The sequence below is a fragment of the Heliangelus exortis genome, chromosome 3, assembly GCF_036169615.1.
Source record: "Heliangelus exortis chromosome 3, bHelExo1.hap1, whole genome shotgun sequence".
In the NCBI taxonomy this organism is placed as follows: domain Eukaryota; kingdom Metazoa; phylum Chordata; class Aves; order Apodiformes; family Trochilidae; genus Heliangelus; species Heliangelus exortis.
The window spans coordinates 32,753,401-32,776,093 of record NC_092424.1 but is presented as its reverse complement, the minus strand read 5'-3'; the positions used below and the strand labels follow the sequence as shown (position 1 = coordinate 32,776,093).

At 45.3% G+C, this 22,693-nt stretch overlaps 1 protein-coding gene across 1 annotated transcript; it reads right to left on the bottom strand.

The window, feature by feature from the left end:
* Window positions 1-4,709: 4,709 nt before the first annotated feature.
* Window positions 4,710-10,373, bottom strand: CST7 (cystatin F). The gene is made up of 4 exons (XM_071739933.1): window positions 10,246-10,373; window positions 6,214-6,386; window positions 5,829-5,945; window positions 4,710-4,973 (listed from the first exon to the last, which is right to left on the bottom strand). The coding sequence occupies exons 1-4, from the start codon at window positions 10,319-10,321 to the stop codon at window positions 4,896-4,898; spliced, it is 444 nt and encodes a 147-aa protein (XP_071596034.1). The 5' UTR covers window positions 10,322-10,373; the 3' UTR covers window positions 4,710-4,895.
* Window positions 10,374-22,693: the final 12,320 nt, after the last annotated feature.

Here is a 22,693-nt window from a genome sequence, read left to right as displayed (position 1 = left end):
CTGGTGCCTTCCAAGCTCTTCTCTTAATCCTGTGGCAGCAAGGAGGGTTGCTCTGCCTAGTGCCACAGTCAGGAAAGGAGGCTGGGCACCATGAAGATATTGGAGCTGTCTGCACAAGACAATTGGGGAGCAATTTGCCTATAGAATCCAGCAAGTCAGGGGTGAAGGCTGGTACTATAACATGGATGAAGCTGAGCTGTGAAGCCTTGGGCACTAGGGTTATTTGTTGGCCCCAGCATCTCATTGGGGTTCAGTCACTACTTCTCCTTTCTTGACTGGTGGTGTGGGTTCTTTGCTGGCCTGACCTCTCTAGCTGTGCACAGGGGTCCTCTACCTACACAGCTGCATTAGAAATAACTTCAGGCAGATTAGGCAATAAGAACAAGAGGTGAATTCTAGAAGTAGGGTTCAGAGGCAAGCAGGAATCTGTGCCCATATAAGTCTTTATAGTTTCTGATGTCTTGTCCTGTCTGGCATTTTGTAGAACGGCAACAGAAATTTTTCATTGCTCTTGTCTGTGCTTTGTTGGAAAGTAGCTGAATAGCTGTCAGTCTAAATGAGTTTGTATAAAGGTTAAGCCTTTGGACAGAGTGTGCAGATCCTTCCAGTTTAATTTCACAGAAAAAAACCCAAAACCTGTCAGTGCAGACTCTAAAATAGAGTTCATGGACTGGTGACCACTGAAGTTTGCAAAGCACCAAATGTGAACCATGGGAGGTGGCAGGACTTCTATGCAATGCACTTCACATGGTGGCAGGTTGCTTAACCTGGCCACTGGTATTTCATTTGACATATGAGCATTAATATTTTGTTTTAGCTGAAGCTTTATGTACATAAATATAGCTCAGTCTTTCCTCAGAGGGAGGTGATCTGGCTGTCTCCTGTGGTTTGATAGTGACCTGAAACTTGTCTGTGAGGTTTTTCAGTGCTGTTTTTGGTCCTGAAAGTTAGAATTTAACCTGAAGCTGAGGGGGATGGTGGCACGTGAGGCACCAAGATCTAGGAGAAAGTTAGTATTCTTGATGCTTCCTGGTGGGAGAGATGTCTGGCCCAAGACTGATGATGTCTCCATGGCCACTAAAGTTGAAGGGAAGCCCAGTTTCTGTAATGATGTCTGCAACATTGGTGGGGGACCAGGGTGGAACTGCAGTACCAGGTAGTGGTGTCATTGTGCAGTTTAAGGGCCTTATGACATGTATCTGAATGCAGGATCTGCATACCCCCAGTCCAAGGAGACCTAAAGTCTACAGAAGCTGAAAGGAGTGCCTTTCCTGAGCTCGGTTGGTGTTGGTTTCCATTCTTGGTGCTATGCTGGGTCCTGATAGTCCCATTCTTTGTATGCAGAAGTGGCGTGGTCTGCTGTATAACCTGTATTCCTCAAATGTGGTTTTTTCACACTAACACAGCAGCATTAAATTGCCTGTGGAATGAACAAACTGGCATGAACTCCCCCCTTGGTGCACAAAAGACTGCTTTTATGGCTTCATTCCACTTCCACAGAAGTGTGAGTCACTGGCATGTTACAGTTTCAGATGGATGGTGACCCATTTGCCTTGAGCACTGGGGAAAGATGGAACAAGTCAGATATGGGAAAAAAAACAGCAATGTGTTCTCTTGATGATATTGGTGCAGGAGCATGATACCTTTGCAGCTCAGAGGATGGCTCTTTTCTAATGTGGACAGGCTGTCCTACTGGAAGAAGCAGAAGAATTTACAGCAGCATCCGAAGACAAGTTTGTTTTTTAGTGGCAGGAGAAAGGGGCCATGGTTCCCTAAGAAGGGAGGAAGCCCTCTCTGCACAGCTCCCAGAGGAGCCTCTGAGGGTCATTCCTTTATCTTACTGAAGCTTCTTTTAGCTATGGCATGTGGGAGAGCAGTGCCCTGTCCCTTGAAGGGCTTGGGGAAGTCGTTGCTTTAGCATCAAGTGCTGCAGAAAACATCCTAAGGAAAAGGAACTGAGCTGGAGTACACCACAGCTGTGGATTTTTAAAGATGAGTGCTGTTTTGCCTTGTTGGTGGAACAGATGTTTCTGCAGGGCACAAGTATCAAGAAGATTTTGATGAAACTATTTAAAATGCTATTGCACAGCTAGCTGTCCTGTCCCTTTTCTGGAGCAAACTTCTATAGTAGAGCTGCTGGAAGATGACTCATGTTTGCCACTGACACTTTTCTGCAAAGGTTGGTATCTCAGTGTAAGCAGCCAATGAAATTGACTGCAAAGCCTTGGTGTAAATTGGATTCCTTTAAATCTGAGTCTGCTTTGTGGCAGTAACCTTTGCAGATGCTTCCCAAGCTCCTGGATCTGTCTTCTCAGTGGTCACAACAGAGATCTGATGATTCTGGCACTTGGGCTTTCTAATCTGGCTTGCTTAGAAAACAGAGTGCTCTTAAGAATAAGCACATGGTGAAGCTTGTTTTTGCTGCTTTGATTGAGGCAGGGGCTGAAAAATTCTTTAGTAAGTGACTGTAGCTAACTTTACACCACTTTTTTTCCTCCTAGCCAGCAGAAGTCATGTCTCCTGATCAGGCTACTGCCAGCTTAACCTTGTCTTGGTTTTGTACAGCTGTATGCATGACTCCCCCAGCTATCAGTAGGTCTTGGGGGTCAGTCAGGGTAGTAAATTGGGTGCAGCTAGTATAGAAAGGCCTTTCAGGTCCTTAAGGTGGAGCTCCTGATGTGAAAAGAATACAAAGTGGCAAGTCAGTCAGCAATACTTTATATTTGGTGGCATGCAGTTTGTTTCCTATATCGTTTAGAAAGTGGGAGTGTGAGAAGAAATACTTGCACAGCAAAACTTCTGAGCAAATGCAGATCTCTGAGATCTCAGTACTGTGAAGCTCTGATGGAGCTCAGGTTAGCCTGGGCTGAGCAGTGCTATGTGCATGGAGGTCTCCTCAGTCTGCAGCCAGTCCCTCCCATGTGGCAGACTGTTAGGAAACTCTTGTTCAGATGAGAATAAGTATTCTCATAAGCAGATGAGCTAAGAAAGTATGTCATGCTCTGAGCCCAGGGCTTCCAGCATACTGGATCAAGATCTGATGCTTCAAGGAATCATTCCTTCAGTTTGTAGCACTTCTGTGTGAGCACATACCTCTGAAGCACAGGCTTTGGTTCTCCCAGAACCTCTTAATATCACCTCTGGGACCGTTCCTTTTCCTCCAGTACTGGGCTGGCAGGAACAACTTTCTGTTCTCTCCTTATGCCCTAAATCTTTGTTAGAAATATTTATTTTTATTTAATAGCCTTTGAAGCCTGGAATAGATACTAGAGGCTCAGCAGCCTCTCTGCGAGGGCATGAACTCCCTTGGAAGAATTGATGGACAGTTAACCTTGTAAATTTTAGCAAAGATGCAAAATCCAGAGACATTGGCTTTTTGACTTTTGCATGTCATTGTGATTAAATGGTGCTCAGAGGCAGTTCTTTAAGTCAGTGCTAGTAGTGTCCTGATGAAAGACTCTATAATTGCCCAAATCATTCCTGTGCTAAGTGCTTTAGAACGGTACAAAGAGCTCAGTTGACTTTATCTCTGCTCTTCTCTTTGGTGCTCATGATAACTCTGTTACCTATCTGGGGGGATGATGAATGCTGCTATTCCAGTGTGCTCTCCAGCACTGGATGCTAAATTTGAGCTGCTGCTGGGCCACCTGCTCATGACAAGATGTTTCTGAAGCAGCACTTGAGACTTGCCTAGCCTGCAGTGGTTGGCTTTGGGATTATCTGGATCATGCTGTTAATAGATCCATCTGTCTTAATAGATACCTTGTCCTGGAACCTTTCACTGGCCTTTCTTGCCTGAATGGTTGTTTCTAAAAGGCTGCAAGTGGGAGTGTCACTGCTAATAGGAGTCGCAGTATTGCTGCAGAAAGGCAACAACTCTCAAAAGAAAAGGGGCGTTTGTGGAAAGAGTTCTTCAAAGCTTAGGTCAGGGATCTATCCATTTATAAGTGCTAGTCTATGTTTAACTGAACATGGGCTCAGACTTTATTGCTGGGAACAGTTACACAGATTCTTTGAAATAAGGGTTTTCCACTAGTATAAGTGGTAATCTGCCCATGCATGAGAGTTAAGGATGAAGGTCTGGTGGATTCCCACCTAGAGAGGATAAACATTCTATTAAACTTGAATATAAGATACGGTCAGCCAGAGACTGAATGTTTTATATTAATGTGAATGTAACTACATTGTATAACCTCAGCAAAAATAAGCTTTGGAAACATGTTTGGGCTTATTTGTCTTGGTGTTTTGCAATGATTCACCTTCATAGTATGGATTAGCTTTCAATTAAAGCAGAAGCACCAGTTATAGCGTGTAAGTTCTGGGCTGTGGGTGAGTTTCAAGACAAGACTTTGTCTTGAAGAATGAACAGTTGTTCATTCACGGGTTCCTGATAAACATGTCTAGCCCTTTCTCTAGCCCTGGAGCCTCTTTAAGAATTTTTTAAAATTATTTTTTCCCCCCCTCTATGTGTATCACCTGACAGTGTCCCCTAGTTTTTCGTTCGTATGTGCAATGGTTTGGACTTTACATTGTAGCTGAGTGAAGCTCCATCTCAGAATAAATCAAGTCCAACAGAGCTTCCTGGGTGTGTTGACACTGCTTGGAAATTCAGCCAAAGTATGAATGGCTCTCTATTGAATAAATGACAACATGCTCCAATATGCACTTTAGTTTTGGAAAAACAGAAACACAACTGGATAGCAATAAATTCAAGGCAGATAATTTATTTGTCACTTTTGAGCATCTTTCTCAGGGAGAAAAACAATCACATGCTTTGAGAGAAAAGCATTGTGGTGATTCTGTACAGCCATTCTCCACTTATGGCCTCAACAATACAAGGAAAACTTCACAGCAGTAGATCCCCTTGTAAGTCAGACTCTCATGGGGAAGCTGAGTCAGTGACAGAGAGCAATGGGGACATACACCTTATGTAACCACGGCGTTATCCAGACCTCAAAATAGCATCTCAACATCTGTAAATGAAAGGGGAATTGGTGATGAAGTTTAGGTGGCTGGTTGTTATTTTCAGCACATGTGGCCCATGAGGGGGTGGAACAGCATCTTTTTGTCTGCCCTCTTTATCTTGAGAAAAGCAGTAATTGCCAAGTCGTCTTATCTTAGTGGAAAGGCCCTGTAAGGATTTCCCCTGTAAGGAATTCTCTCTTATTTAGCACCTACTTTATTTCTGCACAATTTCACTTACTTATCCACGACCTATCCTATGAAAACAGGCTGAGAGACTTGGCATCAATCAGCCTGGAGAAAAGAAGGATCCAGGGAGATCTCATAGCAGCCTTCCGGTACTTGAAGGGGCCCCACAGGAAAGTTAGAGTGGGACATTTTGCAGGGGCTTGTAGCAATAGGACAAGGGGAAAGGGTTCCAAGCTGAAAGAGGGTAGATTTAATTTAGACATTAGAAAGAAATTCTTTAGTAGGACACTGGAAGAGGTTGCCCAAGAAGTCTGTGGATGCCCCATCCCTGGAAGTGTTGAAGACCTGCCTGGATGAAGCTTTGCGCAAGCAGGTCTAGTGGAAGATGTCCCTATACATGAACTAAATGGACTTTAAGGCCCCTTCCAACCTAAACCATTCTGTGATGGTATGAAGATGGGCTAAATGGGCTATGATTCAACACCTTACAGATGGGACTTGGTCCTGGATGCACGAGAGGTACTTACACTGATAACTGTCTCACCCCAGCTGACTGCACAGAGGAGGCTTGAACATCTGTAGGGGCATGGCAGAGCTGGTCTGGAGGTGACTTACAGCTAGAGATGGCCAAGAATCATCTGCAGTTACTGAGTACCCTGAAGGAACTGGACACTGACCTGTTGCAGGTTTTTTTCCCTCTGGAAGTGACAGCTGTCCAGGCTGGAGTGCTCCCTCTTCTCACACTCGGTGCGCCCAATTTCCACATGGAGCATATATTTCAGCCCTCTGACAATCTAGGGAAAAAAGTGTTCTCCTTTAAAGTAAGGCTAGGAGAAAGGGGTGGTGTAGATGTGTTTTGTGTTGAATTTTTGGGGGGGGGGATGGGGGAGTGCCCTCCTGTGGAGGATAGAGGGAGGTGTAGTGTTTATCTTCAGACATGCGGAGCAGTCCTGAGGAGGATCATGGCTCCCATGTCTTGAGTGCTCTTTAGGAGGCTCCAGTGGTAAATGTTTTAGACGACCATTAGAAGTTTGGGCTCTTACCTGTACCATGGGCTCTTACCTGTACCATGGCTTTGTTTATTTGTGATTCCTTAAACAGGAAGAGGTCATTGGAACTGTTGTTGTATCTGTAAACCCCAAATCGAGCTGCCTTGCGAACACCAGGATTGCTGGTGTTTATCGGGAGAGGGAAGCCAGGTTTCATGGTCGAATGAGGTGGTGGTACACGTGTAGCTGAAACAAAACATGAGTGCAAGACACATCAGATGTCTGAAACAGTGGGAGCTTCAGCCCTCTGAAATGATGCTAAACCTTCTTACTTGTCCCGTGCACTTGTGCTTTAGAAGGACTCTGTTCACATCCATTACAGTTATTTTCCTTCATATGTTTGAAATGGTGAAACAATCCTGTGGAATGAAGTGACAGAAAAAGGTGCTGCTAGAAGTGGTAGCAGAGCTCAAACTGACTTAGAAAATGCCAAGTTATCATTAATATAATTTAGAATATCTCTTGTGTGACTCTTGGCTCATTGAAGATGCAACTTTGAACCTAGTTATAAAGCCAGATCCCATTGCTCAGAGTACAGTATAATTTTGATAACATATCAAACACTGGCTGGTAGAGCTCTGCTGCTCTTAATTGGCATGCCAAGTTTAACTTAAGCCTTCTCCACCCCTCTTTAATCCTTTGATGGTGTCTTGAGGTTTTTATGGAGGATTTAGGTGGTAATAAAGGTGGGGGGAAGATACCCTCCCTCTACATGCTGATAAAGGAGTTGGTGTCCCCATTGTCCAGCTGGGCAGGGAAGGGCCCTGCAGGAGAACTTGGGGCAGCTTCCCACTGTCCTGCAGAATGGGCTGCTTTAGGTGCTGAAGTGCTGTTTCCCTGATGCAAATGCCAAAGACCATTTTATTATCACAGCCATGAAGTGAAGGAGCAAGGTGTGTAGGAAATGTAGGATGGGGAGTAAGGTGGACACCCAGGACCTCTTAAGTTTGAGCAGTTCTTTCTGCATAGGTGTTACTACTGCATATTCTTACTTAGTTGTGTAGCTAACTTCCCTATGCCCTGTTTTTTTCCTCAGTGTTTTAAAAGAAGCTCAAAGCTTAGAGTTGTTGACATTATTTTCTTCCCTTCTACATTTGCCTTCCCCTGTGTTTTCCAACTTCTGAAATACAAGCAGGGAAAAATGCTGAACCTGCATAAATTGCTATACAGCCACTGCTGATGCCAAGATATGCCAATGCAGGAGGTGGCCCTTGGAGTTCATGCTGTGCATATGTAGACATTGAGCCTATGTGTGCATGTGCACACAAATGTGCACAAAGAACCTCTACTAAATTTGCTGTGAAAGTGAAGTTTTTTACCATCTCCAGCTTTTTTTCCACAGCTAGATCTCTAACAACCAAGCACAGAGCATGAATGGTATATTTAAACCAGTTTGTACTGAGAAACCCAAGGAAAGAGGGGCAACCTGGTGTGATCCAAAGTCTATTTGAAAAAACAAAACCCCAGCATTACATGCTATTGGTACAGGAGGCTGCAAAAATTCATCTTCCATGTTGCTTATGTATGCCCTAGTTATACTATCACATCCTCCTCTGCAGGTGTTAATGGAAGTGCCCACTGTTAACATGGTTCAGGACTGAAATGTTGACAGGCAGGGTTTTTTTCACCTAACAGCCCAGAATCTACTTTTCTATGGGATGGTATTTTTCCACTGCAGCAAGCGAGGTATTCAAGAGTCACAGAAACTTGTGGACATACAGCCTAGGACTGAAGGTATTTCTTGGGCAGAACATCTTACCCAGTGCTCAGCTCATGAGTAAGACTTTACAGAGCATGCTTTTGTCTTCTTGTCCTGAACAGGGACTCTGCCTTGAGGTTAAGGTGGTGGGACCTACAGGTGATTCAAGAGGGCCATTCAAGACCTGCCCAAAGTAATGAAGTTTGGGGCAGAGCAGTGCCTTGCTTTGGGTCTTGTCCATAAGGCCACCTGTCTTCTTGCTTGGGGATGCAGTGATTCTCCCTACGTCATCGATACCAGATCTGTGTCTTACAGGAAAGAGCTTGCTCCTGAGCTCACTTAGCAACAGGCTACCAGGCTGAGAGCAGGTCATTGGCTTGGGCTCTTCTGGGTGCTCTCCAGGACTTTACTTGAATCTATGTTCTTATGCCTGTTGGAAAGTCAGATGTGGCAGTGGTGGGGCTGTTGGCAGCGATCTGCTGTCCCTTGTAGTAGGACAAGATAACCACAATCTTTTTCAATTCAGCACAAGGTCACTTTGTGGCTTAATACACCTCAACACCTCGAGTCATAGTGGTGACTGCTTTATGCATGGGGTGGCAGGGTGAGTGAGGCTGCCTGAAGTCACAGTCTTGCAAGCTGGACCATGTGTTGTAACCATCAGGAGGTAATACACCATGTGTTGTAGGCAGATGGTAGGCAAGTATTTTTTTGCCCCAACTTCCACCATGGATATGAGACATTTCACCTCCTTCACCCATTGCAATTTCATGTTGAAGTTACTCGTACCAGAGCAAAGTAAGTATAAAATCTACTGAACCCTTGTGGGAGAAATTTACCCCCCTGTTTTTTTCTCTGGTTACCCAGATTATCTCAAGACTGGGATTTGTTTTTCTTAATGTGCTTTGATTGTCATTCCAGGCTGTCCTTGCATGAAGCACACATTGGTCTGAAATGTCTTTTGCTGTTTGGAATATTTTTCACCACTGAATTGCCAAAATCCACATACTCTCTTGTAGTTTTTATTTTCTTCACTGAAGTCTTTCCTGACAGCTTTGTCTTTGGCTTGGCCCTTAAGGGCCATTACCTTAAGAAGCTGAATGTGGTTAAGGCAATGACCTCCATCCAGAAGCAAAGCAGAATGGCCCAGAGGGTCAGGTAACAGGGCACAGTCTACGATTGATACCGGTGAAACATGAGTAGTCCAGACCTGGGTGGGAGCAGAAGCACTACATGGCCTGGCCAGGTGTCTGTAACACACAGAGACCCAGAAGATGTGACTCACAACCTGGAAAACTGCTCTTACTGCCCCACAAGGGGATGTTTATGTCCTGACCGTTTGTGTTTCAGCCCCCATCCTTGCTTCTGGGTTTGGAAATATGAAGCAAGAGCAGAAAAGCCTGGCTCTCCTACCAGATGATTGTAGCAGAGACTCGCTCTTGTCTTGCTCTGAGTTAACAGGCAACCGCCCATTATTAAGCAAGAGAGGGCTTTTCTTGCAGAGATGAGTTGAATGTTGTATTTAGAGGCCTTCTCTTGTGCTTTCCTTATTGAGGAATAATGTGGGGGCCCCTACTCCTGCAGTGTGAGAGGGCAATCCTGTGGATTCTTTCTCCCAGCCTGGAGTGAAGCAAATAGGCAGAGTGCAACGGGTTGCTTTTTTCTTTCATGGAGTGCTTTCAAAACCTCCTCTACATTACAAGGAGCAAGGCTAGACTTTATCTTTACATTTAAGATGCAGCAGAGTTCCTGCATGCCTTTGCAACCCCCAAAGGAAACCACAGCTGAAACAAAAAGCTACTGGCTAACCAAGCACCAACCCTGAGTGCATTAGTATTTTATGTGTGTGGGAGCCAAAGTAAAACTGAAGTAGAGCTAAAACCTTCCAAGAGAAAATACTCCTGTCTGCAGCACCCATTCTAAAGATTTAAGGCAAGCTGCAATCAAGGGAGTTTCCTTGCTCAGCAAAGAAAGGAACTATATGGAGTAATGTTTCATCAAAGTCAGCTAATCGACACTCAAGTGCCCATCTGTACTTAGCAGTCAGATTGTTACCCATAGTCTTTAGATTTAATAATCAAGGTCATGCAGAGTTTAAACACTGATAAATAAGTTAAAACCAAACGTTGACTTCAAAATCCTTAGATGATGTCCCTGGATAAAATGATTAGCTTCAAGGGGAGAAAGTCTTTTAAGCAGATGGATTTTCAGCTGCAGTCTGAACCCTGCAGTGCTGAGCCAGCATTGGCAGCAGTTGGAAAAGGGATGTTTTTTACCAGGGCATAAGAAAGCAGCATTCACAGGATGTAAAGCACAAGGAACATAGAAATTACTTTACACTCTTACCATCTGAAGTCCCGGTGAAGCCCCAAAGTGCTAAATAGCAAAGTGCAGCAAAGCTGTGGATGAAGTTCACTGCCATCTCCACCACTTCAGAAGAGGAGCCTGCCAGGGAGAGGAGTGACTGCCCAGCTTCCTGCCAGGGAGGATGAGCCTCTTCGAGTGCTCTTATTGGCTGAGGAACGAAAGAAAGAAAGAAGGAAAAAAAAAAAATCACTCTAGAACCCCCTGAATCATCGCAGCTCTGATGCAGACTTTGTCTCCTGCTGACGACCACATACCTCAGAGCTCAGCCACAAAGCACTTGCATGGTGGTACAGTACTAGTCCTGCACCAGACAGGGACTTTTGCTTTGTGATCCTCAGGGACTGTGCAGAAACATGGGCAGATATGCCTGATGTTACACTGGGAAGTGGTGTAGGGGTGACAGTAACAGCCATGTGATTTAAGATTCATGGGGGAATTTAATTGTGAAGAAATGGGCAGTGAGTTCTGGGCATATAGTTCTTGAATTGTGTATGGGTGTCTGTGTGGGGAGAAGTTTGACGGAGAAGATGGGCCTGGTGTCTTGCTTCCCCTGATGTAGAGAGGGGGGGTTTGGGTGAGGGATACAGGGAGGTTTAAGGGTGCCTTCCTTAGGGGGCTGTGTGGAGCAGCACCATTAGGAAAAGGATTTTTGTTTCAGTGGCAGGGGAGAACACTGTGCCCTACATTTACCAGGGGTGTTTTGACAACAGGAAAGGCTGTTTTAGGTTTGGAGGAGGTGAGATTTTCTCTAGATGATCTCCAGGGAGCAAGAGAAACTTGAGGAGAGGGGTAGTTTGGCGCTCTGTGGCTTACAGAGCTTTTCAACTCTGGGTTTGGATTTGCATGGTCAGTGCTTGGTTTCCAGAAAGATCACCTCCAAGCAGAGTCCATGGATGCGTGTTGGTCCATGCTGAGAAACTTACAAGTCTGGGCAAAGGAATTGGTTGCCAGACTTTGTGATGCCCCTGAAAACATCATCTGCCAGATTCAGGCAGGCAGAGGATGAACTGATGTCTTGATGAAGGGGTGAGTGGGGTGGACTGTGTGCGTGCATTTGTTTCAGGTGAAGGAAGATAGTGACTGTCTTTCATTTGCCCAGCAATGAACAGTGCTTCATTCTGAGCACAGACATCTTATTGCCTGAGGGGAAGTCCTAATGTAGGCCGATGTAGGTGGTGCATAAGAAGCTGAAGAAAAATAATCCTAGTGTTTCCTTGTAAGAAGGCTAAACTCTCTATTGAAATGTCCCACCAAGAAGGAATGAAACAAGCATGGTGAGTTAGTCCTACATGCACAGAGCTTCTGAATCACCCCAGGCCCTATGGAAAATGTAGAGAGAAAATGAGTGGTCTTTTCTTTCTCTCTTTCTTCTCTCTTTGTTCTCTCTTTTTCTTCTCTCTTTCTCTCTTTTACACACAGTGATCTGTCTCTCAGCTCCAGAACAAGCAGGGACTTGCTATTCTGCATGGCTAAATCAGGTATTTTCACAGCCATTCCTTTGTCCTCGAGTTCTGCCCTCACTGAGACTCTGGAGAAGCGTCTTTGTGAGCCTATTAATTGAGTCCCCCTGCAACATACAAGAGAAGGGATGGTCAGAACCCTTGTCATTGGATCCCAACACATTTCCTAGATGTTGCAAGAGGACCTCCCTCTCTTTGCTTACTGGTGAGCTCACAGCCTTTTGATTTGAGTCAAAAGGCACCCACTGTGAGCGTTTGCTTGGGGATTCGAGGGGATCTTTCTGGAGCGTGGATCCTTTCCTTGCTTGAAATGAGTGCTTTGGACACCATTACCAGCCCTTTGGCAGGGTTTGGTGTGCGTGGGGACGGTGACTACTAACAAAGGCAGAGAGAGGAGTGATATTTAACTCCAGCATCTGCAGCGCTCCTCTCACTCGGCTCTGTGCAAGGCCACCAAGCCACCTTACTTGGCTGCTGGCACTAGAGGGCACCAGAAGGTAATTAATTCACTGCCGAAAGCCAAGCTTGCCTGTTCCAGGCACCCCCAGCCCACCTCCCCATTAACACTGACCTGAGTGCTGGGGCGATTGGGGTGCCCTTGTGTGGAGCCCCTTCCTCTGCACAGAAGCCAAAGGCAAATACAAACTTCACAAAGAGCGGAATTGTCCCCATGGGAGTGGGGACAGACCTGGGGGCACTGACCCTGTTTTGGCCTCATCCAAAACTAGCAATACTTCTCTCTTGCCCAGGCTCTCTTCTTGCCCAGGAGGTTGCCTGTGGCTTGAACAGATCAGCTCTTGGGTGTCTGATGGTGGGTGGCCTGGGGCAGAGGGGAGCGTGTTCTGCCTGCCAAGGCACCTGCACCCATGGGCTGATGCAAACCCTGCTGTGATGGGGCATTTGTGCTGCCACAGACTTTGTTCTGGGGAGCTCAGGGCCTGCTCTTTCCTGAAGGGCACTGTTTTGCTGCTAATGGGGTTCCTAGAGCTGGACAGTAGTTTAAAGAAAGCAGTGTGTGCCTGCAGAGGGTTTCTCCTGCCTTCTTCCCCTTCTTTACAGAAAACGGCTCATTTACAGCTCTTCTAAACCAACTTTTCCGTTTTCTAATGAGCCTATTAGAATTCTGATAAGGAAGTTTCTTTACTTCTTTTCTCTGAGGAAGTAACAGAGTGCTTACCAAAGAGCAGTAGTTATTAATAGTGCTAGGGTACTATTATGTAAAAAAAAAAAAATCACCAAAAACACCACCAAAAAACTCCCCCTCCACAATAACTAACAATAGCAAACTCCTCTAAGCCCATAATGTGCAAATATTTATTAATTTTCTTTGGGGGTTTTAGTGCCATAGAGGAACTATGGCTGGAGACTGGGACTGTTGTCCCTTTGTCATGTCTTAACCTTACCAAGTGCCATCTCCTGGATTACTGCTCCATTTATGCCCCGAATCCACCTGCAGGAGCAGTGGAGCAGTCCTGACCTCCAACCCAGGAAAGTGAGGCAGATTGTTCTCATTTCAGCTCCTTCAGAGTCATTGATGGGAATTTCACCTGCTGTCCATGAGAGGCATATGTAGACCACTTCCTCCAGACCAGAACAGGGCATGAGAGGCACTATGTGGGGTGGTATCCACTCTAAAATTTCCCATTATGTGGCTGTTTATTGAGAGCAGGAATCTTCTCTCAGGGGAGAGGATGAGAGTAAGTGGGCAAGGAGAGGCTCACTGATTATCACAGGGTGAACAGAACATTTCCTTTAATCTAACCCTGACCCAGTCTAAATCAAACTTGTGATCTTTCTGCATTAAGCTGGGTTAAATAGATCTTAAAAGAATTGTGTGCCTGAAGAACTCCCGTGTTTGTTTTGTTTCTGTAGGGGATGTTTATTGCAAATGGTGGGAGACCAAGTCCACTCTTTTCTGCAAAGGAGTTTGCAGAGTCTGTTTATTGTCTTACTTTTGGGGTGTGTGTGTGTTATTGGAAGCTTGGAAACTGTAGGCACCTGGGGGGGGATTTTTAAAAATAAAATTAAACCCCCACCACTTCTATGCATAAATCAAAGATGTAATTATCTTCTCCTTTGCCATCATAGAAGCAAAATCACAGTGCCTGAAGTATGAATTTTGTGACATTTGGTGCATGATGTGGACTTTTTCAATATCACTTTCTGCTTCTGTCATTCAAGGCAGACCTTTGGCCACACATCCCAGCCCAGCACTTGCTACCATGACTTCCTGGAATAATGCCAGCGGGGCCTGCAAGGAGTCCCGTTGGAATTACACTCCTGTAAATGCAATCAGTGTCTAGCCCTGCACCCATGATTTTTCATTTACGGTTCTAACTCCATCTTTGTGCTTCACAGATCAATGGGAGACTGTGAGAAAAATTCATCTCATTAACTTTTGCAGGGTCTTGAAGGATGACTGGAGTGTGTTTGAATTGTGCTTTCAAAAGTTTTAATTAAGACACATTTAGCAGTGTCAATAGTTGGGTTTTTCCTTTTAATCTTTTTTACATTTTCCAGGCCTTCATCTGATCCCCAGGGCAGGCAATTTAGTTGGCTTTTCTTTAATGAAGGATCTGAGCAGGAGAAAGCTTTTTTGGCTCTCAGCTTGAAGAAAAACCCCATTACATTTCAGCTTTTGGTAGACTAGTACATGGGAAAATGCATGTTACTTTGGCAGAGCGGCAACAGCCTTAAAGATGACAGAGGTGGTTATGATGTCTTCTTTCACACTGGAGACCTGCCCTTTGCAGATACTGAAATATATTGAAGTGCAGAGAAAGGACAGTCCAAGGAAAAAGGACCAGGATAAAGAATTCTAGTGAGGACTCAGCTGCTCCTCTTCCTTCCTAGAGAAGGAAGACTTTGCCAGCCTGCCTTTCATAAGTGGAAAACCATGTGGCTCATATAGCAGCACTGTAGAATCTACTTTGTGATAGAGCCTCTTGGCAAGATGATAACCTAAGACAAGGAATGAAGGGGCACTGACACCTCTTTTCCCTGTGGCACCTTGCTTTCTCAGATGACTGATCACATTCAGCGTTAAGTATTTCTTACTCCACTCTGTTACCCTCTGGCACAGTGCTGAGTATAGTCAGATGACTGTGCAAGCTCCTGCAGACCCCTTAACAAATTAATTAAGGCTTGAGAGATGACTGGGATGAACAGTGGTTCAGCTAGCCAGCTGAGGACCTGTTTGAAGGAGACCCAGCTACTTAAATAGATCTTTTTCTTATCACACTGAAAATTGCCTGTGCAGAGCCACAGGCTTAGGCAGACGCTTAATATTACTGATTGCTTGTGTTTCAGTATGCTGGAGGTCCCTTTCATGGACTAGAGTGTACTGTGCAGGAGGTCCATGGAAAATACCCCCCAAAAGAACCCGTGAACTCTTCCTGGTAGACACCAGCTACCACAGAAGGCAATTAGAAGTAGTTGTCAAGGCTCTAAGCAAGCCACAGGTTTGCCGGACTGAACCCTTGCAGCTACTGGTGACAGTGGCTTTCCCTCCCCTCGTGTCACTCCAGAGGACGTTGGCCCCTCCTCCTCTGCAAAGAGGGACGGGATTGTCTCAGCAGCAAAGGGAGGAGCTTCTGTGATAGTAAGTGATTCCAACAGGGGGGGGTAACGCTGGAAAAGAGGGGAAACACGGTCTGCTTGGGCTTTGCATCTAGGTACACGTGCGTGGGAATGCGCACAAGCACAGATGCAGATTCAGTGTGTCTTGCCCATAAACCTGTGTTAAGGCAGTGGCTGAGAAATGCTGTGGAAGTCTTTTCTTGTCCTCTAGTGGTATGGTGCAAGGGTGGCTTCAGATTGTCTGGCATTTCTCTTCCTAGGTGTCTTGCCAATGAATCCTTCACACAACCAGCCTGTACCAGACCTGTGAACGTGATGCAGTGTGTTTTGGGGACTCTGTTATTTTATCCAGGTTTTTGCTGGGCTCGTCACTCAGTTTGGCGTCCTTACTATTCTGCTGGCAACCTTACAACTTCACCCTTTTAATAAAATAGTTCTCTGAAGAACAGGAAGTGATGTTGAAATGCAGAGTCCTTGTTCTCTGTTCTATGCCCCATTCAAAAACATGCTTGCTAAGAACGACTGATCTTAGGGCAGAGGGGGTTCACCAAAGACAGGATGTGCCACACACACTTTGTACCTTTTTAATAAGCTGATTGTTTCTCTTTTGTGATGAAAATTGATTCACCTCATGGCTCTGGATGCATTCAAAATGTTTGCTATGGTGTCCTGTGGCAAAGGACAGCAGGAAGCTTAAGAGGGTCAGGGCTGCTGAAAAGACATCCAGGTGGCCAAAGTAGGAGTCACAGTGAGAGGCTGTGTCAGGCTGGCAGCTGTCAAGGATTGCTTTTCACATGAACACTGTCTTCTGTATTCAGGCTCAGTCTTGGTATAAACCATCAAAAAAACAAATTCAAGAAAGAGGGAGGAGTGTTGGCACTGCAAGGTAAATATGTGTCTGCAATGCAGTGTGTGCTGCAGGTCTTCCAGTATGAAGGAAGAGAAATCTGTGCTCTCTAACTGGGTTTAAAAATCCCATCCACAACTCCATGAAGCATCCCTGTCTCGCAGCTACCCAGGTAGTCAGCACTGCTGACACTTGGATCTGACAGCCCCAGTCTGACTCTGCTCTGCTCTGTTCCCTTTTACCAGCACTGCCAACTCTTACTTGCTGCTTTAGATCAGTGAAGAGCAACCATAAGCTGATTTGAGAGAAGGCTGAGCTATGATTTATGTCATGCACAAGTGGCAACACCAACATGTGCAAAATGCTTCCTAGGCTAGGAGTGTGGTGTCAGGTGCTCTCCCAGGAAGAGGAGAATATTGTTGTTTCTGGGATCTAATATAAACCAAGCAGAGTTCTGTCTGTTGCCTCGTAACCATAGTCAGAGGCATAGCTTTGCAATGCCTCTCTCCCTTGACCAGGCTCAGGGCAGCAAATGAGGTCAGTCTCACTTCCCAGCCACTTGCCAAATTTTGGGCAGAAGTTGAAAAGCCACAATGCCACCCAGGGACCATAAGGCAAGTGTTATCTATGGAAACCCATCACTGAAAAATGTGGTTAAGTCAGTTCTATAGCAGCAGAAGTGAAGAAGCAATCAGGGCTTAATTATCTTTCCTGAATTCAACAAGAGCCTTGGGAAAAGAAGGTTTAGGGGAAACCTCATCACCTTGTTCCAGTACTTGAAGGGCTGCTACAAAGAAGATGGAGACTCCCTTTTTACAAGGAGTCACACAAAAAAGATAAGAGGTGATGGGCAGAAGTTACTTCTGGGAAGATTCTGATTGGACACTAGATGAAAAATTTTCACAATGAGAAATTCCAGCCATTGGAATAATTGCCCCAGGGAAGTGGTTGATTCTCCAAAACTGGAGGGCAGGGTGCTGGGACATCTTGTCTAGACTGTGATTTTACCAGAGAAAGGTTGGACTAGATCATCCTTGAGGTCCCTTCCAACCTGGTGTTCTATGAGTCTATAAAGAGCTGTTTCACAGCACTTTGCTTTCCTGCCCTATTGCTTGCTCAAAAGATAGGGCATGCCTTCTTCTGCTTTCAGTTTCTTACCCTTTAACAGAAGATAAACAGCTTAAAGATAATAGATTGTACTTAGTACACAACAGAGTCATAATGGAGAGAAATCTGCCTTGAGGAAAAAATTAAAAGAAAAAACCTGTGGCTCAGTTACATCGCCAAAGTGTTCGTTTTGCATTTGTGGAGTCTGGGGGATGTGGGTGAATCAACATTAACATCTTCCCCTGGCAAAAGAGCTGTGGGGCTGCGGATACAGACTCTGCCATCCACTGCCTAAAGCGGCAGGAGACAGAGAAGAATTTAAGGAAGTTCTTGATCATTGGCACTAAGCTAAAGTTTCAAGGCCCTTGTCTGCAGAAAAAAGGGAGTTCTCAAAAATAGCTCTACCTGGCATGACAGTTATGAATGGTACCTGCTTCATCTGTGCCTGTGAAGCAAATCAGGTAGTTAACTTAAGCTGTGCTTAAGTTTTATAAAAGAACTCAGAGTTTATGCTGGCCTCCATGCTTCAGGGCACTGTGTGAGCCCAACAGCAGTGGGTCAGGGAACAATGTGGTGCTTAGTTACCCCATCTACAGATCCTATGGGATTTCTACATTTTTCTTAGAAGGAACAAGTGCTGCTATACTGGCTTGATGAATTCAGCCATGCTGGAGACAGACACTGGTTGGGAATTTTCTGTGGAACATGATTTTTGCACTGTCAAAGTAAATTCCTGTGAAATTAACTCTTCCAGAGTCCTTAACTGTTTTCTTTTCTCCTTTCCTACTTTCCAACCGCAATATAAAATAATAAAAAAACCCCAACAAAACCAGAGTGCTTTGGATTGTGCTGCCATTAAACAGGGTTGCCACGATGCTTCAAGGGAGCTGCAATAACACATGCTGCGTGTAGGTTAGTGAAAAAAAAGAGCAGCCCATGTGGAAAACAGCAAAGCAGTGTATTAACTTTGATCTCTCTCTGGGGCTGTCTCAGTTTCTAGGCACACCTGGTAGAGCCTCATTTTGCAGCATGTGCCCTGGATGCAGCCAAGCTCCAGTGTTTCTTTCCAGGCCCATGACCATGATCCTCCTCTGATTCAAGGATGCATCTTCTGTACAAGACCCATGGGGTGGGACTCTTTGTGTCAGTGGTGGGGGCATTGCCCCATGTTCCTTCAAATTGGTTTTGCTGAAGATGAAAGGTACTGAAAAATGAGAAGCCATCTCCGGCAATAGGGGCAAAGCTGCAGAAGGGGAACGCACCTCCTTGGACCTCACCCTGTCCAAGTTCCTAAGCAGCTGTGGTGATCAGGTCTTCCATATCTTTCTCTTTCTTCATACTGCTGATTTTTCTGAAACAGGGTGATGTCAGGCTTACAGTTTCAGCAGAGATCAGTGAGCTGCTTTCTCTATCAAAAGTAGCTTTCCCCTGGAGAACATAATTACTTTGTCATAAGCTGCCTGAGAAGACCCATCACCAGGATGAATAATGCAACAAGGCAAAAGGAGATGGAGACCCTGCAGAGCTTCTGTGTGAGAAGGAAGGAGCTGGCAAATTTCAAGTGAACACTAAGGTATGATAAAAATCCCCTGGATAGGGGGTTGCTTTTCTCCTCCCTGCTGCTGTACATCTCAGAATCTCCACCCCAGTGTGCTAAGGAGCCAGAGGAAATGGAGACCATAGCTTTGGGGTGCTTTCACCAGTAAATGTTTTCTCTCAATCTTATGCCAAGCCTTTGGTCCCCATCTCTTTCTTACCATGCTTGTGCCAGCAACCCTCAGTGAACATAGGGGATGGGTGGAGATCAAGTGGGATTTACACTGCTCAGAGGGAACTCAGAGTCAGGCAATGCTATGGCTGTGAGTCTGCAGCTGCTGGCACTTCAGTTGAGAGGGGAGTGTCAGCCAGGTGTGAGGCATGGAATGAATGTTGTCTTGTGATGCAGCCAGCACATTCTTAGGTGAAAGGCATCTAAACTGAACTTCCTGAGAGAGAAAAGGAATTGTCCATCATTTAATATCCTGTGAAAGTGAGGGATGGGAGCAAGGTGCAGCTACCTATTTGTCCAGCTATACCTTGGGGGAAGGAGGGGGTGAAAGATTTGGAGATTAACAAGGTAGGTTTACAAGCATTAAGGAGGCTTAGGGAAGAGTAGTTTGGCCTGTGGAAATCTATGTCTTCTGCAGAGGCATCCTTATCCTGCAGGATGTGTATGGGTCTGCCTAAAATGAGAGGCCTTGTCAATTAACCTGAACACATTTGGTCTTGTCAAGGGCTGCATACTTGTGGAAGACATTCAGGAAGCCAAGGAACCAAGACATTTGCATGAAAACTCAGGGAAGCAGCTGTTTCACTGAAGAACAGGGAACATTTATCTTTTCTCCCTTGCATGAATATATTTTTCTTTGTAAAATAGCAAGGTAAGAAGTAAAAGGTGGAGTAGAGCTGGAAGTTGGTAAGTTGGGCCCCTGCCCTGAGTAGGACTGAGTTTTCAGAACCCTGTAAAGACAAGGGTTCTTCTTGGAGTTGATAAAAGATGATGTGTTGACCTAGGAGCAGGCAGAACTTGGCACAGAAGGGCTCTGAATCCCTTTTGAGGATTCAGACACAAAAAAGGTGTTCATTTTCCTCCCTAAAGCCTCCCAGGCATGGAATGGGAACTGCATTGTTCATGAAAAGCACTTGGTGCCAGGCCAAATGTGAACCTCCTGTTGATGCAAATACAGTTACCATCCTAGAGCTTCTTTTAGATCTACTTAGTGTCAAGAGGCAAATCATCTCCAGTGGCTTGGTGCCTCTGCTCTCAACCACAGTGTTAAAACTCTGCAAACTTGCAAGAAAGCTGGAGTTAATAACTAGGAAGGCTTTCTCTTGGTTTACAGAGCCCATGACCTGAAGGTCAGCAGCTATTCTATTTTATTGTTTGTTTTTTGTAGATAAGTTGAAATGGGAGAAGCACCCAAGTACTGAAAGAAGTTCATGAAGGACTCTGACATGTAGGGGGGGGAAACAGGGAAAGGTTTTGCACTGTTTTGGATTTGTTTCATTTTCTTATGCAGAAAGCACAGCTTTTGGGAACTGAGCAGCCAGCTGTCCAGCTACTGGGATTCCTTCTGTATCAGTCCTGTAACACACAGACCCCCATCCAGAGGCCCACTGTTTTTAGCAGTTCTAGACAGTGCAAACACATCAACAACAACTGCTGATTGATTTGGTACTTGATTAGGCTTGAAAACATCCCAAGGAGTATCTTGGCAGCACATAAATGCCTATGGTGACAGCATGTCAGGGATATCTTGGGCTGGAGGAAATGTGTGCTGGGTGATGGCCATAAACCCTACCCCTGACTCAACTCATCTAGAAGGGGTAAAGCTAAGCCATCACTGTTTGGGCTGGGAAGACTGACAGTGAAGTGCCCTCCTGAGTAAGGAAGGGCAGGTTCCTGTCACCAGCAAGGGCCAAGCAAGAAAAAAATGGACCTAGAAAAACAAAAAGTGTGGGCAAACACTGGCTCTGTTTAGGAGAATTATAAACCTGGTGGGCTTTCCCTGGAAATGGGGAATGGGATGGGCACTACAGCGAGCCTGACCCTGAAATCAGGTGAGCCATGCCCTGACAAGCAACAAGTGCTGCTCATGTGGCCTGACTGCTGAGTTAAAAGCAGGAGGAGAGGCAATTCTCTACACTCAGCTGGGAAACCAAATCAGGAACAACTGTGCCTGAAAGCAATGCCTGCACCTGTGATCTGAGCAAACAGGATGAACGTTTTCAATGCCCATGTCTCCTGCCTCCTCTTTCTGCCTTAAGAAAGTCAGAGTCTGGGGCTCTCCCTTGCCCTCTCTCTTCTCAAGTGCTCTGATCCCTCCAAGGGAGAGATACGAGCTGTTTCACTGCAGGGGAGAAGAGATGGTTTTGCATGTTGCATACAGAGGGCCGGATTGCACAAAGCCCAGCTGCAAAATAACCTTGAGAAAATCTGCATGAAGCTCTGAGTAGGAATGGGGAGCACACGGATTTACAGGTGAAACTGGAGGTTGGATCCACAGGACAGTGAGTATATCAGTGCTGGAGGAGGAGGAGGAATTGGAGCATATCTAGCATCCTTCTGAGCTTGCTATTCTTGGAAAGAGGCCAGCTCCCCTAAAAAATGCCTTGCATGGTAGCCAGAGAACAGCAAGGGAAGGGTTAGGGAAATGTGTCCAGTTAGTGTGTATGTCTGGAACTCTTTCAATAGGGGCCTGAATGGCTTGGTGTTACTGGCTCATCTCTGGAAGGGGGAGCAGTGGAGCTGTGCTGTATCTGCCTTGGCAGGAGTTGGCCATTTGGATTTACTGGGGCTTACTATTAGCTTCATTTCTGACCCCTCTGAGGGGCTGGCTGCTGGGCTTAAGGCCAGATGTAATTTGGTGCTGCTGTAACCTGGGGTAAGACTGGGAAAAAAACAAAAGTGAAATATGAGAAAAAGCAGGGGAGAAGTCTCATCGGCATCTCCTCTCCTTGGCTTTGGACCTGCATAAGGTCAGGTCCTCAACCCCAATCCTTTCCTGAGCTGTAATGAAGGTATGGCTGTTGTACGACATTGTACCTTGCTGATCTTCATCTTGCTTTGCTCTTGTGGCTTCCCTGCTTGACTGTCGGGCTGTCTCTTTGTCATGGATCTATCTGGACACCATGAAAATCCATGCAAGCAAGTCTTTAATAATGCTTTCCATCCCCCTGACCTCGTAGGATGTGGTGAATAGGTCTTTCTGACAGTTTCTGGAAAGTCAGAGAGATTGAATGTGGATATAGTTGGTGCACAGAAGTTTATAGGGAAGGAAATCAGGACCCTGCAGCGCTGTTGTAGGTTGAATAAATGGGCCATGGTGTTCTTAACAAGCATTTCCACCCCTGTGAACCAGGAATCCATTCTCATTTAGAGAAAAATTTACCTCATGTTTCCACAGTTGTCAGAATGAGGTTTTGGGAGTGTACAATTCAAATATAACTTGTGAGAGTTGTAATTTAAAATTTCCCAACCTTTTGATTTTTTTTTTTTAATTTTTTTTCTTCTTTTTATTTCTACAGTATTTTGGAATAAACCGCACAGTGTCAGAAGCTGGTGTTGTTAAACTGGAAATTATTTGGGCAGGGTTGTGTGGGACGATACCACTGCTTGGTTCACATTACTGGTTATGGTACAGTGCCTACAAGGGAGAAGTGTATTGATAAAGGTGTAAGAGTTCTTTTACACCAGGACAGTTGATTGTGTCTCCTGAAGTGAGGGACCTATATATCCCTGGAAGTACCTTTGGACTTGGTAATTTTGTCCTTGAATTACACTCAACAGGCAAAGCAGAGCTTTGACCTGTGACAAGGCTTCGCAGCTAAAGCCTGAGTACATGGGTGGAAAGAGCATTGGTGGACTTGAATTCAACCTTTTGACTGTGGACTA